At 50.0% G+C, this 16,989-nt stretch overlaps 1 protein-coding gene across 1 annotated transcript; it reads left to right on the forward strand.

Annotated features, from left to right (window-relative positions):
- The first annotated feature begins 399 nt into the window (after positions 1-399).
- Positions 400-7,287, forward strand: LOC120307534 (BPTI/Kunitz domain-containing protein-like). Its single transcript, XM_039342390.1, has 4 exons — positions 400-483; positions 2,166-2,342; positions 3,297-3,464; positions 7,170-7,287. Exons 1-4 carry the CDS (start codon positions 402-404, stop codon positions 7,178-7,180), a joined length of 438 nt encoding a protein of 145 aa, XP_039198324.1. The 5' UTR covers positions 400-401; the 3' UTR covers positions 7,181-7,287.
- Positions 7,288-16,989: the final 9,702 nt, after the last annotated feature.

A 16,989-nucleotide genomic window follows, 5' to 3' on the forward strand; every position in this document is an offset into this window, starting at 1 on the left:
GTGGCAGGGACTTTTAAAGGACGCCCAGTTTGTAAGTCACTTTCTAATCTCCCACCAACGAGTCCGGGGGTCTACACAAGGCTCCTTCCACGCCTGGAAGCTGAGAGACGCTGGTCCTTCTGCCCTATCCGGGCTGGAGGGATATATGGGGTCACCCCCCACCCCCACCTTGTGAAGCGTCGCTCACTCCCCCTGCCCCTAAGCCCAGCTCCTGCTGCCGTTTCCCCACCGGACCCCAGGGCGCCGAAACGTTTCCGGCGGGAGTCCTTCGGAGGGGCGGGGCGGGGCAGGGCAGGGGATGTCCAGCTGGCCCTCCGGAGGGGAGGGAAGGGGGGGTCAGAGGCTCAGCGCTTTTTACCCGAGAGAGGAATGGGAGGCGGCTTAGTCGCCCAGCCAGCACCATGAGGTCCGGTGGCAGCCTCCTCTTCCTCTTCTGGGGTGCCTTTCTCATCTGGAGCCCTCTGCTCTCCGTGTCCAGACTGTGTGAGTGAGGCGAGAGCCAGGGTGGGGGGAGGGCGGGATCCTCGCCCAGAGGGGTCTTTGGACTGGAAAGCCCCCACCCGTCTGAACCCCCTCCAGCTGGAGCCTCGGGGTTGTGCCCCAGAAGCCCAAGAACCCGCCATTGCACAGTATTGTGCACTCCCTCCGGGACCCCCGTTCCAGTCCCTGGAGCGGGAATAATGGGGCAGGCGCGACTCTTTCGAAGGGGGTCGTGGGAAGGGGCGAGCGGAAGGGGAAAGTCCAGAATCGGCTCCTCGGGCAGAATCCCGGAGAGGGGAGACCGGCCCGGGGAAGAAGAAGATGTCGATGAACAGGGGGGTCCGGTCCCGGCCTTCCCCCCACCCTCCCCAGGGATCGCAGCAGCTCCGAGGTTATTTTAATGTTATATTCATTTATTTATTAAATTGCTCTGCCGCCCGTCTCCCCTACAAGGAGACTTTGGGCGGCTTAGAGAGTATAAAACCAAGTGAAAAACAATTAAATAATAACAACAACAACAACAACAACAATATAATCAACGTTATTATTAGCAATAACATTATACTAACATTAACACCCAGAAACAGAGCAGGAAATTACCAGGCTTGATACAAATCTTATTGAAATTGAAGCTCCCAACCCAAATCTGCCCCTTTCTCCTTGCTTTTGATTGATTGATTGATTGATTGATTGATTGATTGATTGATTGATTGATTTCTGAGTAATTCTTCCCCCGGCTTTTTTTTAAACACACACACAAATACACATTTACGGCTATTTTTTTCCTGCATAAACCTCACCCTCAGTGCTCCCCCCCACAAAAAAAACAAACCAGGATGGGAGGTTTTTCTTCCCAAAGGGCTTTTGGTCTCGTTTCCTCTCTGTGGAAAGGAAGCAAAGGGGAAATTCCACACACCCCTCTCAGCCCCAAGAGAGGAAGGATGGAGGGAGCCAGGAAAGCCCAGCCTGTCAAAGGATCGGGGAGGGGGGGGCATGACAGTTATGTACTGGAAGAAAAGGGGGGGTCTCACCTCTTCTCCAAAGAACCAGATGGAAGGGATGGAAAGTGGCCAAAGAGAGAAGCAACCGGGAATTAAGGAGAAAGTACTTGGCAGTGAGGACAATCAACCAGTGGAACAGCTTGCCACCAGAAATCGTGGGTGCTCCATCACCGGAGATATTTAAGAAGGGGCTAGATAGTCACCTGTCTGGAATGGGAGAGGGTCTCCTGCTTGTACAGAGGGTTGGACTAGAAGACCTTGAAGGTCCCTTCCAGCCCGAGGAGTCTGGTGTGATATTTGCCGTTGCTTCAGGGCTTCTGGGTCATTGACTCTCAGTTCAAATATAACCATCTTAACAAAAGACAAAACAAACAAAAAATCCGCCCAGGATTTAGAGGGATCCTCCTTGTGTCAAAAGAGCCCCCCAAAGCCCCCAGGGTCTCTTTCCTCGGCCAGTTTTAAGACATGGGGACTGCAACTCCCAGAATTCCCCAGCCTGTATTTGGTGGCTGCTCTATACCCACCCACCTCTCCTTGGGCACCTACAACTGAGCAAAGTTTTGAGTTTCCCAGTTGTGGGATTCCTTGTCCAGGAGATGTATCTCCTTCGCGGGCTGCCCTGTCTCCTCACAGATCGCTAAACACAATAAGCTCTTTTGTCCACACAATCTTCTCTCCTGCCAGTCTACGGCAGCTGCAAAACCATCCCAAACCTAATGGAACGATGCGGGAAGCTTGAGGAACGTTTTTTCTACAACGCCACCTCCAAGATGTGTGAGCCTTTCGTTTACTACGGGTGCCTCAAGAACCGGAACCGCTTCTACACCCTGGAGACATGTCAGCAATTCTGCGGATTGGTTGGTGAGCCCAGCTGCTGGGCAGGGAATAGCTGGGGCTGGGGTTCTGTGGGGGGGGGAGGCCCAGTCACCCCTCGGCGCTCCCTTGGGCCACGGGGGTAGCGGTCTTTGAGAGGGAGGGTCTGCTGAGCCCCTGTGGGAAAAGGCCCAACCCAGCTTTGCACCCTTTCTTCTAAGCTTCTTTGGGGGTGCTGCCCCTGCATGACCCAGCCCACCCTTGTCCTGGTCTCACTTCAGGATCCAGTACGGGGTGGGGGAGGCTCCCCTCTTTCCTGCTCCTCAACTGCCTCTGATGGGGTTGCTCCAGCACCCTTTGTGGGGCTGCATGAGGGGCACTTCCCACAGCCCGGGGGGGGATTCTCTTTCACAGTCAAGCTGAGCCCCAGCTGAGAAGCCCCCCCCCAATTTTCTTCACCCATTGGGGCTAGGTAGGGGTCCTGTACAGGCCGGGGGTCAAGCCAGGGGAGCCGTCCAGGTCCTTGGCCTGAACCCCGGGCCCTGCAGACAGGCAGCGCAGACTCGGAGGCTCCGCTCCATGAGGGGACGGAAGGGCAGGGGCTCCGTCAGACAGGCAGGCGGGCAAGTCAGGCTTGGGGGGGGGGAAGATTCCAGAATGAATAGGCAAAATGACAGATGTGTTGCCTCTGTTCACATCTAAGCCTAACCCTGAAACAGGCAGGAGGAGGGAAGCAACCTGGGAGGGAGGAGGGGGCTGCATCCCCAGTTCTTCCCCATTTGTGCTGCGCCCAGCAGGAGCTCCTGCCTGCGCCCCCCCCCCATTTCCAGGCGTGCCTGCCTGAAAGGAAATGCCCAAATACAGCCGAGGGAGGAAAGGGGGAGGGCATGGGGGGAGGGAAGGCTGAGTCCCTTGATTGGGGGGGGCTGCCCTGAGCTCAGCCTTCTGGGTCCTTTCCTTCCTTCCTGATGCCAACCTCCATCCCCTCCCTCCACCCTGCAGACTATTGCCAGCTGCCTCCTGACCCTGGCTTTTGCAAGTATCAACTACAACGCTGGTTTTACAACCCAGAAACCAGACAGTGCAAGACTTTCATCTACCAGGGCTGCGGAGGGAACTACAACAACTTCAAGAAACGTTTGACGTGCCAGCGGAAGTGCCCCAAGAAAGGTGGGTGTGTGGTGCTATGGGGGGGGGCTGAAGGGTGGGGGGCAGAAGGTCCTGCAACTGCTCCCCTCAATCCGCCCCTTGGGGGCCGTGTGCAAAGAAGAGGAAGGGAGGAAGGAGAGCCCACCCCCCCCAGCACTGCCAAAGAAGCCCTCTTCCTGCCCCCCCCCCAAGATGGTGCTGGGGGGTCTGGCCCTCTGGCCGAGAAAGAGAACCCTGCACCCTCTTGGAACGCTGTCAATCATCAACACTGTCAATTCACAGATTTTCTGGAGGGAAATTTAAACTAAACAGCGGGGACAGGGAGTTAATTGATACGGAACAACCCTGTCCCCGGCAATTTAAAAACTATAGGGCTATCAGTGCATGTAGCATAGATGTGTGTGTGGACAAGAATACCAACCTTGCTATCAAGCAAAATGAAGCCTCTAATAGCGAGTGCCACATAAAGTGCACTAACCAAATAGGTGGTAAGACAATAGGGGAACTCAGGCACCACACAGGTTATGTAGAAAGGAAACACAGGGCCACCCACAAAGGACTCAAATGTTTATACACCAATGCACAGAGTATGAACAGCAAACAGGGTGAACTAGAAATTCAGGTTAATGAGGGCAGATACGATATTGTTGCCATTACGGAAACATGGTGGGATGAAACTCACACATGGAACACACAGCTAGAGGGATTTAAATTATTTAAAAGAAACAGACCAAATAAAAGAGGAGGTGGAGTTGCTCTCTATATAAGAAATAACTACATCTCCACAGAAATAGAGTACAACAATGATAAAAACTGTCTTGAATGCATTTGGGTCAATATAAAAGGGGGGGGAAATGACATTGCCATAGGTGTATACTACAGACCACCCAACCAAACAGAGGAAATAGATGAACTTTTGCTAGTCAGCTAACTAAGGTATGTAGGAAGCACATCACAATAGTAATGGGGGACTTTAACTACCCTGACATCAACTGGGAGACAAACTCCGCACCAAGTGGAAGATCAAACAGGTTCCTGGCAAACCTAGCAGACAACTTTGTCTCCCAAAAAGTAGAGAAGGGAACTAGGGGATTAGCCATTTTGGATCTAATTCTCACTAACAGAGATGAAATGATAGACGGTGTTGAAGCCATAGGAACCCTGGGAGGAAGTGATCATGCAATATTAGAATTCAACATTATAGAAGCACAAGCAATAGAACACAGTCAAACTAGAGTCTTGGACTTCAAGAGAGCTAATTTCAATAAACTTAGAGAGGGCTTGGGAAGGATTCCATGGATGAGAATCCTCAAGGGGAAAACAACTCAAGAAGCTTGGGAAATTTTGAAAAATGAGATAATAAAAGCACAGTCTAGCACAATACCAACAAAGAGGAAAAATAACAGCTCTCAAAAGAAACCAGCATGGCTGCATAAAGAACTCTCTGACAAATTGAAAGATAAAAAGGACAAGTATAGAAAGTGGAAAGAGGGGAACATAACTAAGTCAGAATATCAGCAAATAGCCCGAGCCTGCAAAGATGAAGTGAAGAAAGCCAAGGCTCAAAATGAACTAAGGCTTGCGACCAAAGTCAAAAATAACAAAAAAAGCTTCTTTCAACATGTAAAAAACAAGAAAAAAGTGAAGGAAATGATTGGTCCATTAGTGGGTGGAAGTGGCAAGAAGGTGACAAGCAACAGGGAGAAAGCAGAACTATTTAACTCATTTTTTGCATCTGTCTTTACACAAAGGGAAAAAACAGACCAACCTATCAAAAATAGTGCCATAAAAAACAAAACAGAAACACAAGTTAAGATAGGCAAGAAAATGGTTAGTGAGCACCTGTCCAGCCTAGATGAGTTCAAATCGCCAGGACCAGATGGATTACACCCCAGAGTTCTCAAGGAACTGGCAGATGTGATATCGGAGCCACTGAACTATATTTTTCAAAGATCCTGGAACACGGGGGAACTACCAGAGGACTGGAAAAGAGCTGATGTAGTTCCCATCCTCAAAAAAGGAAAAAAAATGGATCCAGGAAATTACAGACCTATCAGCCTGACCTCAATACCTGGGAAGATCCTGGAAAAGATAATCAAACAACGAATCAACGAACACCTAGAGGCAAACAAAGTCATTACTAAAAGCCAACATGGGTTTGTCAAAAATAGATCATGCCAGACAAATCTTATTGCATTCTTTGACCAAGTGACAAAATTAGTGGATCAGAGGAATGCTGTGGACATAATTTACTTGGACTTCAGTAAGGCATTTGATAAAGTAGATCACAACCTACTACTTGACAAGATAGAAAAATGTGGGGTAGACAGAACCACCACCAGATGGATCCGGAGCTGGCTGACCGGCCGTACTCAGCGAGTGGTCCTCAATGGAACTGCATCTATATGGAGGGAAGTGTGTAGTGGGGTGCCCCAGGGCTCTGTTCTGGGCCCAGTACTCTTCAACATCTTCATCAACGATTTGGATGAAGGGATAGATGGGGAACTCATCAAATTTGCAGATGACACCAAGCTGGCAGGAATAGCCAACACTCCAGAAGACAGGCTTAGATACAGAAGGATCTGGACAGACTTGAACACTGGGCACTAACTAACAAAATGAAATTCAATGGTGAAAAAAGCAAGGTTCTACATTTAGGCAAGAAAAACCAAATGCACAAGTACAGCATAGGTGGCACCATGCTCAACAGTAGCAACTGTGAGAGGGACTTCGGTGTCCTAGTGGGCAATCACTTAAATAGGAGCCAGCCGTGTGCTGCAGCTGCCAAAAAAGCCAACACAGTGCTAGGCTGCATTAACAGAGGGATAGAATCAAGATCACGTGAAGTATTAATATCACTCTTCAATGCCTTGGTAAGGCCACACTTGGAATACTGCATCCAGTTTTGGTCACCACGATGTAAAAAAAGATGTTGAGACTCTAGAAAGAGTACAGAGAAGAGCAACAAAGATGATTAGGGGACTGGAGGCTAAAACATATAAGGAACGGTTGCTAGAATTGGGTATGTCTAGTTTAACGAAGAGAAGGACAAGGGGGGACATGATAGCAGTATTCCAATATCTCAGGGGCTGCCATAAAGAAGAGGGAATTAAGCTATTTTCCAAAGCACCTGAAGGCAGGACAAGAAGCAACGGGTGGAAACTAATCAAGGAGAGAAGCAACCTAGAACTAAGGAGAAACTTCCTGACAGTGAGAACAATTAATCAGTGGAACAGCTTGCCTCCAGAAGCAGTAAATGCTCCAACACTGGAAGTTTTTAAAAAGAGACTGGACAGCCATTTGTCCGAAATGGTGTAGAGTTTCCTGCCCGAGCAGGGGGTTGGACTAGATGACCTCCAAGGTCCCTTCCAACTTTACTACTATTATTATTATCTATTGCAGGAGACCCCCTTCTCCACACACACCCCGTCTGGTGGGCTCCCCTCGCCCCTAAGCCTGCTCCAGAAGAGCAGGTCAGCTTCCCCCAAGGAAGGGGGGCTGGCCTGCCCCCAAATGTGGGCATCTAGACTAACTGGGGGGGTCACGAAGATGGAGGCTGGGTGTGTCCCCCTGGAGAGAAGCAGCCCCTCACAATGGGGGAGGGGTGCCTCTCTGCCTCTCGGACAGGCCAGCCTAGCAAAGGGGGGAATCCCCCCTCCTGCAGCCGCCTGTCCCCCCCCCCATCCCCAGGGAAGACCGTTTCTGAGGCCTCCTTCCCTTTTCCAGGCTCTCCCTAAGGGCTCCGTGGAGAGAAGCTCGGCCTGCTTCTTTGTGCTGAAGAAAGAGGGATGCATCAGGACGAGGCCAGGCGCAGGGAGCCTCCAGGCGCCTTTGGAAGGAAGGGAATTCTGGAATAAATTATTGCCCGGAGGAGACGGTGGTCCTGGATTCTGTGCCTGTCGCAGGGGTGTTGCTCGGGATGCGATTCCCAGAAGGGCACAAAGGCTGCCCCCCCCTTCACCACCACAGAGTTTGCCACACCTGTGGGGCACTTTTCTGGTGCCCCCCCCCCCGTGCCTCCATAGCAATGGGTGCCCCTCTGGCTGCTCTCTTCCCTCCTTGCCAGGCAGAGAGGGCAGCGTGTGCCAGCCCTACCCACCCAAGGAGCCAGCACAGACATGGGGAGAGGGCTGGGGGGGCCTCTCTCCCTCCCCACACAGGAGCCGCCCACCTATTTTGCCCAGTTAATGCTCCCTGTTTCCTACCCAGTGGCTGCATTCTCACACCTCCCTTCAACCGTATCCTGAATCAACCTGTTTTTCTCTGTTCACACCACACACTGCATCATAAACTAGCCAACGAGCAACACACAAAGCCACAAAAACGAATCCAGATTAAGAGTCTCCAGATTTTGCCAGCTGTGGGACGTGCTGGCCGAGGACCCCCCAATCGTCTAATTAAATGAGGGTGGTGAAAAGGATTAAGAAAGCCGGCTCAAAAAAACTTTCTCTGCGGTTCCAGATCAAGTGGGGGCCATCTTGGGGGTCCCGTGCCTCCATAGTTGTATTAGTGGCTCAGAAGGGGTGGGGTGGAACGAGGCACAGAGGCACAGATGGCACCAGGAGGACCCTGCAGAATTTGAAAAGCATTTGGGGGAAGGGCTGCCGGGGGTGGTCAGAATTCAGCCCACCCCCATCCAGACCCCTTCCTCTAAAGGAGCCTCTAAACAGGGTGGCTACCTTAAGAGTGGTGTTAACGTTAAACAATGGACTTCATAAAACATTTTTGGCAAGTTTGTGCTGAAGCATGGGAAGAGGTCTGAATAAAACAGAGCTGGAAGGGACCTTGGAGGTCTTCTAGTCCAACCCGCTCCTTAGCTGGAGACCTTATATACCATTTAAGACAAGTAGCTGTACAGTCTCTTCTTCAAACCCTCCAGGGATGGAGCAACCACATCTGGTGGCACGTCGTTTATTTATTTATTTATTAATAAAATTTATATGCCGCCCAATCCCTAGGGACTCAGGGCGGCATACAAAATTAAAACAATAAATATAACAATAAAACAATAAAATAAGTGCATTCATACAGCATGTCCCAATCGTATCCCGGCCCCCCTGGGGACATCAACCCCAGGCCTGCCGGAACAGGAGAGTTTTAATGGCTTTCTTAAAGGCCGGCAAGGTGGGAGTAGTTCGAATCTCGGGGGGAAGTTGATTCCACCAGGTCGGAGCCACCACAGAAAAGGCCCTTCCCCGAGGGCCCGCCAGCCGACATTGTCTGGCTGACGGGACCCGAAGGAGGCCCAATCTGTGGGATCTCACCGGTCTCTGGGAACTATGCGGCAGTATGCGGTCCTGTAAGTAACTTGGTCCTAAGCCATAAAGGGCTTTAAAGGTGATAACCAATACCTTGAATTGTGTCCGGAGACCCACAGGAAGCCAGTGCAGCTCACGGAGGATAGGTGACACGTGGGTGTACCTTGGTGCACCCACAATCGCTCTCATGGCTGCATTCTGAACCAACTGCAGCCTCCGAACGCTCTTCAAGGGTAGCCCCACTGGTTTAATTTTTCTCACTGTTAGGAAAAACCAAAAGCAGAAGTACAGGTTGGGCCAGACCTGGCTCAAAAACAGACATGCTGAGAGGAACCTTGGAGTCCTAGTGGACGATCAAGGTCTGTGGGGATTCTCCGTCATGCAGGTCCTGGTTGTCCCAAAGGGGCTTTTCCAAGAGGCAACTGGACTTCCTTCTTTTTCTTTGAAGACGTTTCGCTTCTCATCCAAGAAGCTTCTTCAGCTCTGACTGGATGGTGGAGAAGGGAAGGGTTTATATTCCCAGTGGACAATCATTTAAACATTATTCAGCAGTGTCCGGCAGCAGGCAAAGAAGCTAGTACAATCTTTGTTGCATGAACAGAGGCACAGAATCAAAATTTTGTTAAGTATTAGTACATCTTTACAAAGCCTTAGTAAGACCATACCTGCATCCATTACAAAAAAGATGTTGAGACTTTGGAAAAAGTGCAAAGAACATCAACGAAGATGATTAAAGGCCTGGAGACTAAAACATATAAAGAAGAGCTGCAGGAATTGGGTATGGCCTATCTAGAGATTAGATTAGACTAACTAGACTAGGATTAGAATAGAGTAGAGTAGAGTAGAGTAGAGTAGAGTAGAGTAGAGTAGAGTAGAGTAGAGCAGAGCAGAGCAGAGCAGAGCAGAGCAGAGCAGAGTAGAGTAGAGTAGAGTAGAGTAGAGTAGAGTAGAGTAGAGTAGAGTAGGGTAGGGTAGAATAGAACAGAACAGAACAGAATAGAATAGAAGCTGGAAGGGACCTTGGAGGTCTTCTAGTCCAGCCCCCCCACTCAAGCAGGAGAACCTATACTGTCTCAGACAAGTGACTGTCCAGTCTCTTCTTAAAAGCCTCCAGTGATTGAGTGCCCGTGATTTCTAGTGTCCAGCTAGACTGCTTAATTGTCCTCGCTGTCAGGCAGTTTCTCCTTAATTCCAGGTTGCTTCTCTCTTTGGTCAGTTTCCATCCATTGCTTCTTCTCCTTCCCTCTGGTGCTATGGAAAATAATTTGACCTCCTCTTCTTTGTGGCAGTCCCTCAAATACTGGACCACTGCAATCGTGTCTCCCCTGTTTCTTCTTTTCTCTAGACTAGCCAAACCCAACTCCTGCAGCCGTTCGTCCTATGTTTTAGTCTCCAGGCCTTTAATCCTCTTAGTTGCTCTTCTCTGAAAGAAGGACTGGGGGGGGGACATGATAACAGTATTCCAATATTTGAGAGGCTGCTACAAGGAGGAGAGGGTCAATTTATTTTCCAAAGCACCAGGAGATAAGAGAAGAAGATGGAAACCAAGCATGGATAGAAGCAACCTGGAATCTCTATCTATCTATCTCTATCATCTGTCTGTCTGTCTGTCTGTCTATCTATCTATCTATTATCTATCTATCATTTATCTATCTCTAATCTATCTGTCTATCTATCTATCATCTATCTATCATCAATTTATCTATCTCTATATAGAGATAGATAGATAGATAGGTAGGTAGGTAGGTAGGTAGGTAGGCAGGCAGGCAGGCAGGCAGGCAGGCAGGCAGGCAGGCAGGCAGACAGTTTCCTAGACATAGACCTCTGTATATGTGTGTATACATACAGTATATACTGTATACATATATATGTTTTCTGAGGTTTTCGCGGGTGTTTGTATGTAGGTCTTTGGTTGTTTGGGTTTTCTCCCGCGTAAAATTGGAAGTGTCTTGGCGACGTTTCGACGAAGTCCCATTCGTCATCTTCAGGCTGGTGTTTTCAGCTTCAGCTTCGTGCTTCGAAGCACGAAGCTGAAAACACCAGCCTGAAGATGACGAATGGGACTTCGTCGAAACGTCGCCAAGACACTTCCAATTTTACGCGGGAGAAAACCCAAACAACCAAAGACCTACATACATATATATGTATATATACGTATATACATAAATATAAATCCCTGTCCATTGTAAACATATAGCAGGAAGAGGAAGCTTAAGAGTTCACCAGGTTGATGCTCTGTGGAAGAAAACTGTGGCTGAATCCAGATGTTTTGCTATCAGCTGCCATGAACCCCCCCCCCCGAAGGTGACGGGGAAACCGGCCCTGAAGAGGAGGGGAGCGTCCAGACCCTCCTGCAGACCCTGCCCAAACAACGCCTACAGTGTCCGGCCCAGAGTCCCGGGAGGTCGGCCCCAGAAGGACCTGGCTGGGCTCTGGGGGGTAGGAGGAGGGGAGGCGGGACCCTCTTCCAGCTGGCAGCGTCTCATCCTGGATGCACGGAGGGGCTTTGGCCTCTGGAGGGCCCAGAGACGGGACCTTGCTTGCTCTGGGGCTCCAGTTCCAGGAGAATTTCTCAGCCTTGAGATCTTCCATTCCTGGGGCGTCTCCCAAGCCCCTTCCAGGCAGGGTCACGATTCCTCCCGTGAGGTGTGAAAGTGACCGGAAGTGTTGCCTTTACAATTGCCTGGCTGAGTGCAAGGATCCCATCTACGGGAAGTGTGGTGGCTCCCGCACATTGTCACTTGTGCAGTTTGCTCAGTGCAAAGGAACGGCTGTGGGGCGTCTCCTGGGTCCAGACGTGCTCTGGGCACCTGCAGGTTTCTCTGGGGTCTCTCAGGCTCTCCTCCTGTCCATCAAAGGGGGAGCAGATGTAAGAAAAGGAAGGTGCCCCGATGTGGAAGCAGAGCTTGGTGTGGTGCAGAGGGTCCCTTCTTCCTGTCAGGTACCCCACCCATGAGACTGATCCTCCCCCTCCCCCACCCACTGTCCCTTGACCTCTTCTCCTCCTGAACCTCCTTTGGGAGAAACCCCCCCCCCAGTTCAGCTGCTGGGCAGTGTGTTGAAGAAGACGGTCTTCATGTCAGCCTGGTCAGGACGCCAGAAGGTCCCAGGCAAGGAGGACTTCCAGGAGGAGGAGAGGCTGGGCCAGGACTCCTTGCCCACTTTGTTCCAGCTCATCCTCTGGGCAGACCAGAACTGAAATGTCCATAGCTTCTTAATCAGAAGAGAGCTGGAAGGGACCTTGGAGGTCTTCTAGTCCAGAGACCTCCAACCTTTTGGGCACCAGGGACCGGTTCTGTGGAGAGAGGTTTTCCGCAGACCACAGGGTGCGTGGTTTTGTGTGCTGCCTGCATCCTGCAAATGGGGCTTCGCTTGTTTGTGCGGACTGGTTGCTGGCATGCCGTGGCCTGGTACTGGTCCACGGACAGGGGGTTGGGATTTCTCTTCTTGTCCAACCCCTGCTCAAGCAGGAGACCCTAAACCATTTCAGACTGTGGCTGTCCAGTCTCTTCTTAATAATCTCCAGTGATGGAGCAGCCACAACTTCTGAAGAGAAGCCATTCCAGTGGTTAATTGTTCTCACTGTCAGGAAATTTCTCCTGAATTCCAGGTTGCTTCTCTCCATGATTGGTTTCCCTCCGTTGCTTCTTGTCTTACCTTCCGGTGCTTTGGAGAACACATTGACTCCCTCTTCTTGGTGGGAGCCCCTCAAATGCTGGAATGCTGCTATCATATCACCCCTTAGTCCTCCCTTTATCTGGACCGGCCATACTCAATTCTATCAACCATTTTGAATTTTGTATTTTAACCTGATCTTGAACCAAATAAAAAAATATACATTAAAAAAAACTTGATCAACTATACTGTTCCAATCAGGATCACAGAGTGCTCCCCTGTTCATGAGCAGACAGAGCCCATGAATTTTATTAAGCACACCACGGCCAGTGAGCATAAACACAACAGGATTTGTGTAATGGGTGCGATTTAGACACGGCAGGCCATTTCAAATTTGCAAAAACTGCACTGGACTCTTGAAACAGGCTGCCGTGTCTACATCCCACTCATTGTACAAATTCTGCTCCGTTTGAGCTCAGGGGCCGTGATGTGCTTAATAAAATTAGTGGGGTGCATCTGCTCATAAAGAGGGGAACACTGGGTGATCTTGACGGGAACGCTACAGTTGACCGAGTCATGGATAAACCCAAATTTTAATTGTTCAGTCTTGCTTGGGAAGAGAGAATTCCACACCAACTGAATTCAGGAACTACAATCCGGATCGTTCTGAGGAGGAGATGAAGCTGAACCTGACAATGAGAAGAGGAAGGGCTGAGCTCCAGAGAGCCCTGGGCTGGTGAGGGTGGGGGGCTATCACAAGGATTGTTTCTAGATAAAGGTGGGATGTGGGATGAAGAGATATTTGTTGTGACCTTGGAGGGGGTGAAGAGTCACTGAATTTTATACCTGTGATGGAAATTGGAAGCCACTCCGCACATTTGCTTTCCCTTTATTATATTTTTATATTTTTCTCTTACATTCTTTATTTCTTTCTATCTCTCTTTTAAGTTTAGTCTGCATTAAACTTTAATATTTTCATAAAATGATATAAACAGTTAAAAAGGAAAAGCTGTCATCAACACCCTTATCAGCATCCCACATCGGGACCAGGGAGGTATGGCTTTGTAAAAATGTTATCTACATTTATTCTTTGAATTCTGTATACGTCATCATCCTCATCCTTACTTTTCATTTTGGAAAAAGAGAAAAGCTTCAGAGCAAAAATGAAAAGCTCCCAGGAGACCCCAGGCCGCTCACCATCCCCCCCCCCGAGAGCTGCAGCCTGGTCCACGCTGCAGAATCTCCCTGGATGGGTGGGGGGCTCCATCACGACCAGCCCAGACTTGCAATTTGCCAGCCGAGGAGCCCCAGCAGGAGCCAGAGGGGGGAATTTCAGAATAACCGACTTGGAAGAGGCCCTGGAGGTCTTCTAGTCTAACCCCCTGCTCAAGCAGGAGTCCCTAGATCAGCAAAGTCCAACTTTGGAACTTTAAGACTTGCGGACTTCAACTCCCAGAATTCCCCAGCCAGCCAGGCCGCCTGGAGAATTCTGGCAGTTGAAGTCCACAAGTCTTAAAAAGTTCCCGAGATTGGACATCCCCTATAGCATTCCGGACAAATGGCTGTCCAGTCTCTTCTTGAAAACCTCCAGGGCATTCAGACGCCCCCCAAAGCCAGGTCAGTGAAGCCCGGAAGCAGAAGCGGGATCTCCCACCAGCAATGATATTTAATGTGGAGGAAAGCCAGCTTTTATACTTAGGCAGGAAAAAACAAAGGTATAAAAAGTACAGATGAGGCGAGACCTGGCTCAAAAACAGCCACTGGGAGAGGGACCTTGGAATCCTAGTGGACAATTCCTTGACCATGAGCCAGCCGTGTGCAGCAGCAGCCAAAAAAGCTAACACAATCCTGGCTTGTATAAACAGAGGCATAGAATCAAGATCACGTCAAGTGTTATTACAGCTTTATAAAGCCTTAGTAAGGCCACACCTGGAATCCTGCATCCAATTTTGGTCACCCCATTACAAAAAAGCTGCTGAGACTTTGGAAAAAGCGCAGAGAAGAGCAACAAAGACCATTAAATGCCTGGAGACTAAAACATATGGAGGATTTGGGTTTGGCCAGTCTAAGGAAAAAAAGACTGGGGGGGGGGGACATGATAGCAGCATTCCAATATTTGAGAGACTGCCACAAGGAGGAGGGGATCAATTTATTTTCCAGAGCACCAAAAGGCAGGACAAGAAACAGTAGATGAAAACTCATCAAGGAGAGAAGCAAGCTGGAATTAAGGAGAGACTTCCTGACAGTGAGAACAATTAATCAGTGGAACAACCTGCCTCCAGAAGCTGTGGGTGCTCCAACACTGGAGGTTTTTCAAGAAGAGACTGGACAGCCACTTGTCTGGGGTGGGATGGGGTCTCCTGCTTGAGCAGGGAGCTGGACTAGAAGACCTCCATGGTCCCTTCCAGACACCCTTGGGGCAAGTCCACCCTCCAAAGCCACGTCAGTGAAGCCATGAAGCGCTATGTGCTTAAAGCTCAGAGCATTGTTAGAGACTGACACACACACACACTTTATGGTCTATTTCTGTTGCTTCCCTCTGGGAGGAGGTTTCAAAGTATTTATAGCAGTCCTACCTGATTCTGTAATAGCTTTGTTCCTATGCCATCTGTCTGGTAAAGGCGCAAGATTTGTCTTTCTTGCCATGCACATGTATACATAACCCAAGCTAGACTGCTGTTTCTCTGTGTCATATAATATAAGTCGGTATATGCATAATTCTGTATTTATTTATTTATTTTTGTCATATTTATGTAGTGTATATTGGAGGTGGTGACCCTTTGCGAGCTGAATGCAATGAAATTTCATTTTAATGTATGCCGATTAGTGTACATTCAAAGTGACAATAAAGTTATTATTCTATTCTATTCTATTCTATTCTATTCTATTCTATTCTATTCTATTCTATTCCATTCCATTCCATTCCATCCCATTATTTCATTCCACATTTTCTATTCTATTCTATTCTATTCTATTCTATTCCATTCCATTCTATAATTCTATTCTATTCTATTCCATTCCATTCCATTCCATTATTTCATTCCATATTTTCTATTCTATTCTATTCTATTATATTCTATTCTATTCTATTCTATTCTATTCCATTCCATTCCATTCCATTATTTCATTCCATATTTTCTATTCTATTCTATTCTATTCTATTCTATTCTATTCCATTCCATTCCATTCCATTCCATTCCATTCCATTCCATTATTTCATTCCATATTTTCTATTCTATTCTATTCTATTCCATTCCATTCCATTCCATTCCATTATTTTATTCCATATTTTCTATTCTATTCTATTCTATTCTCACCAGCAATGACATTTAATGTGGAGAAAGACCAAGTTTTATACCTGGGCAGGAAAAACCAAAGGTACAAGGTGAGATTAGGCGAAACCTGGCTGAGAAGCAGTGACTCTGAGAGGGACCTTGGAGTCCCAGTGGACGATCACTTCAACATGGGGCAGCCGATCCCTCCAAAGCCGCGTGGGAGATGATGCGAAGCGGGGAAGGGGGTCGCAGAATGGGGAATCCCCCACCGGCAAGGAGTCCGCGGGTCCACGCGAGCGTCTTCCGCGCCTGGAGGCTGCGAGGAGCTAGTCCTTCTGCCCCACCCGGGGTGAGGTGGGAAGGGGAGGGATATAGCGGGGATCAACGCCCCCTCCATTTGGGAAGCCACGGGAGCAGGACCCCCGGGCGCCGAAACCTTCCCCGCAGGAGTCCTCCGGAGGCGCGGGGCGGGGCGGGGCTGGGCGGGGGGGGATGTCCAGCCGGGCCCTCCGGAGGGGAGGGAAGGGGGGGGGGTCAGGGGCGCCGCACTTTTTACCCGGGAGAGGAGTGGGAGGCGGCTCAGTCGCCCAGCCAGCGCCATGAGGTCCGGTCGCAGCCTCCTCCTCCTCCTCTGGGGCGTCTTGGCCCTCTGGAGCCCCCTGCTCCCCGCGTCCAGCGACTGTGAGTGGGGCGAGGGCCAGGGCGGGTGGGCGGCGGGATGCCTCGGCCAGAGGGGTCTTCGGACCTCGAAAGCCCCCGCCCCGTCTGAACGGCCTCCAGCTGGAGCCTCGGGGATGCGCCCCGGACGCCCGAGAGAAACCCCCCCCCATCCCGCAGGGCTGTGCGCCCCCCAGAGACCCCCGTTCTCTTCCCTGGAGGCGGGAATGGCGAAGCCCCAGATGGGAGAAGCGAGGGGAGGAGGGCGAGGCTTCGTTTCGGGGTCCCCGTCTCGGCCCGGCGCCCTTTGGGCGTGCGGAAGGGGTCCCGGCTTCCCAAGGACGCCGCCCCCCTCGGAACTGGAAGGCAGGGCAGGCGCGACCCTTTCAAAGGGGCTGGGGGGAAGGGGCGAGCGGAGGGGGGAGGGCCGGAATCAGCCCAGTGCAGAAGAAGGCCTCGATAAACGGGGGTGCGGACCCCGCCTTCCCCGTCCCCCCATCCTCCCTGGGCAAACGCTGCCGAAGGGGACCGCAGCAGCATCCTGCGGAGTATTTTAATGTTATTTTTATTTAGTTATTAAACTCCTATGCCGCCCGTCTCCCTTACAAGGCGATTCTGGACGGCTTGCAGATTATAAAACCAAATGAAAAATAATTGCATTATCATGATGCTAATAACATAATTAATCTGATTAATACTAATAACATTAACACCCAGAAACAGAGCAGGGAGTTACTGGTC

This window comes from Crotalus tigris, unplaced genomic scaffold (assembly GCF_016545835.1).
Source record: "Crotalus tigris isolate CLP2741 ecotype Arizona unplaced genomic scaffold, ASM1654583v1 scf7180000017791.1120302, whole genome shotgun sequence".
Lineage (NCBI taxonomy): Eukaryota > Metazoa > Chordata > Lepidosauria > Squamata > Viperidae > Crotalus > Crotalus tigris.